Source organism: Sitophilus oryzae, unplaced genomic scaffold (assembly GCF_002938485.1).
Source record: "Sitophilus oryzae breed Bouriz unplaced genomic scaffold, Soryzae_2.0 scaffold_1672_pilon_pilon, whole genome shotgun sequence".
NCBI classification, from domain to species: Eukaryota; Metazoa; Arthropoda; class Insecta; order Coleoptera; family Curculionidae; genus Sitophilus; species Sitophilus oryzae.
In genome coordinates this window covers 1-2797 of record NW_022146360.1, presented here as the reverse complement: position 1 = coordinate 2797, position 2797 = coordinate 1, and the positions used below count along the sequence as shown (strand labels likewise).

The 2797-nt window shown below is 31.2% G+C and overlaps 1 protein-coding gene across 1 annotated transcript; it reads right to left on the bottom strand.

Moving 5' to 3' along the window:
* Positions 1 to 1221: 1221 nt before the first annotated feature.
* On the bottom strand, positions 1222 to 2109 carry LOC115880965. Its single transcript, XM_030898311.1, has 4 exons — positions 1969 to 2109; positions 1698 to 1908; positions 1345 to 1449; positions 1222 to 1271 (listed from the first exon to the last, which is right to left on the bottom strand). Exons 1-4 carry the CDS (start codon positions 2011 to 2013, stop codon positions 1222 to 1224), a joined length of 411 nt encoding a protein of 136 aa, XP_030754171.1. The 5' UTR covers positions 2014 to 2109.
* Between the last annotated feature and the right edge of the window lie 688 nt (positions 2110 to 2797).

Genomic DNA, 2797 nt, shown 5'->3' with positions numbered 1-2797 from the left:
CATTGTATTAACATTTGAAATTGTCACAATACAACACGACTCCTAGTTTGAATTCTTTTTCATTTATTTTTTACTACTCTAAGTACTGATAATTTCTGATTTCTGCCGTTGAAGCGCTGCGGTCGGAATTTGTTGAAATCAGCTGAAATGCAGCAAGCCTATAAGCAAAAACCACAAAAAATGCAATTTTTGACGTTTTCTTCAGTTTTTTCTAATGTTCCGTCACGAAATTCTGTTAGCAAACATCAGATTCCGATTCAGTGCCCCCCAAAAAGGATAAAGAACAAAATAAATGAGAACTACCCCAAGACTTTTCTCAAAAAATACAATTGAACTAGAATAAATGTTAATTAAAACGTTTTTTCCCTTGTGAAGATGACCTGAGGACATACTGTATATAACATTGGATTGAAGGTTTGCAAAATTAGCACTGAAAGTGAATAATTAAACAAGAGGTACTTCTATAATTAAAACAAGCGTCGAATGTGAATTATATAACGAAATATTCCTATTTAAAGGAATTCCGGGAATTCTTCCATCGCAATTAATTTTCCAAGAGTATTAATTACACACTTCTGCCCTAAACAGAATGGAAAACTCCCCTGTAAAAGGGAAAACCCTTTTCAGCCGCAAAAGATTGCGTGTATGAGGGAAACTCTCGTTGTTCGGGAAAACTGGATGGTCGAGTTTCATTCAAAGCTTTTTGTGAGAAAAAAATACGACAAAAAACCATATTGACGCTTTTTTATTGTGCAAAAAAGTAATTTAAATCCTTTTTTCGGAAAATAAAATTATACAGGGTGTAAATAAGATAAGGGTACAAAAAATAAAAAGGTGACAGCTAAATCAGACATTAAAAAAATAATCTCTATTCTTATGTAACATGTCGCCATTCGCTTTGGCATCTGCTGTAATTTAATATCTTAAAAATCTCCAAAATAACTTATTTCAGTTGCAATACATTCCTCTGTCATAAGCTACCTCTAAGTTCCTCCTAGCATCATCCAACACAAAATCCACACAATTATTTACCAAAGATTTAATCTGGAATGCTCTGATATAGCTTTCTTTATGATCCTCTATCGATTGAGACAGAATCAATTTGACAGGTGTCACATCGTTGTCTATTATCTTCTTGTAACAAGCTATAACGGTAAATCCTTTTTACTGCTGCAGCTTTTCAGTTTGTCCAAAAATCCTTCAGCATTTTCTACAGCTGAATCAGTAATGTTCGATAAAAGATCTCGAATTCGAATTTATCGTTCCCAGTTCTTAAAAAAAATAATATAATATCAAAATTTGTTTAATTAAAATTACATCACCCTGTATAACAAAAAAATCTACCTTGATTGGTGCAATTATCTAGGTTTTTTGCTGCATTTTGGGAAATCTGCACCATAGATTCTTTTTCGTCTATTGAACATACTGAATTACTGTTCGATGTCAATTCTACAACGAATTTATCCGTAAAAAGTTAAAAAGCTAGTCAAAATATACAGTGTGATCGAATAAAAACGGCGTCAAAGTACTCTAGACGACATTTACTAAAAATTAACATAAGATTTCAAAAAATAAACACTAATTATAGAAAAATTAAAAACAGTACGTCTAGGGTTTGACCTCGTCAAAATTATCATCGATTTTCATGCCCCAGCTATCTCTGACGCCGTTTTTTTTTCGATCGTTTGGTAGCTTACTTAACAGATAGAGATCTCTAAGACTACCAATGAGGAACTGACTCCATTTTAATGTCATCTGAATGTCTGATTTGATCGAATCATTCATTGTTTCTTGTTCAGTTTTTGAGGCATACTTGACTTGTTCAAACAGTTCTTCTACGCTTGTGAGTAAATTCACTTGCTGAGCGTGAGTGGGTAACACTGAGTCAGTCCAAACCAATTCACAATTCTAAAAAAAATGGTGTATAGGTATTTTTGTACATTTTAAATACAGTACACTTTGCCCTACCTGATTAAAGACTAAAATCATTAATCCTATCACATTGATGTTCATTTTAATAAGAAAAATAAAATATATTCAGCTTACCATTATTTGAAACAAGTAATACCATTTTTAATGTGCGATTAACAACAAAAACGTTTGGTGTTTGTTTTAAATAAAATTGCAAACCTTGCTAATTACTTTTAAATGTTTTTGTTTAATAAATCTTTAATTTATACAGTGTGATGAAGTAAATAATCAACTAATAATTTAAAAGAAATTATTTACTTTTTTTATATTATTTCTTTCTTTGATTCTAATTTTCTTTAAAACAATTTTCCTACCTTTCTTTCTTTTAGGAAAAATTCAATCATTTTTTTAAAATTTTCTCTAAAACGGTATGGAAATTTGGAAAAGTATAAAGGGGATTAACCATTTTAGAACCAGCAAAAATTTTATGGAGAATGCATTTTTCTCAAAATGTCAATAATAAAAAAGTTTTTTTCCTCTTGTAACGATAATCCGGAGACAGAGTGTAGGTGTTTCAATTTACAGGTACTACATTTGACAGCTACAATCGACTGGTTAAATGGATATCCACCAATAGCGGAGCCATTTTGTGGATTTACTGGAGAAAAATGCATCAGTAAGTATTTTTAGATTTATTTTCAAAATTTTTTGATTTAATATTTTTTTAGCTCACACTGTAGAGATAACAGGGGGCGTAGCTGGGGGTATAATAGTGATAGTACTGATAATTTTGTTGGTACTATACCGTAACTGGAGGTACGAACAAGAACTGGACAGTCTTTTATGGAAAATCGATTTTAAAGATTTAGAAATTAATGATGAACCG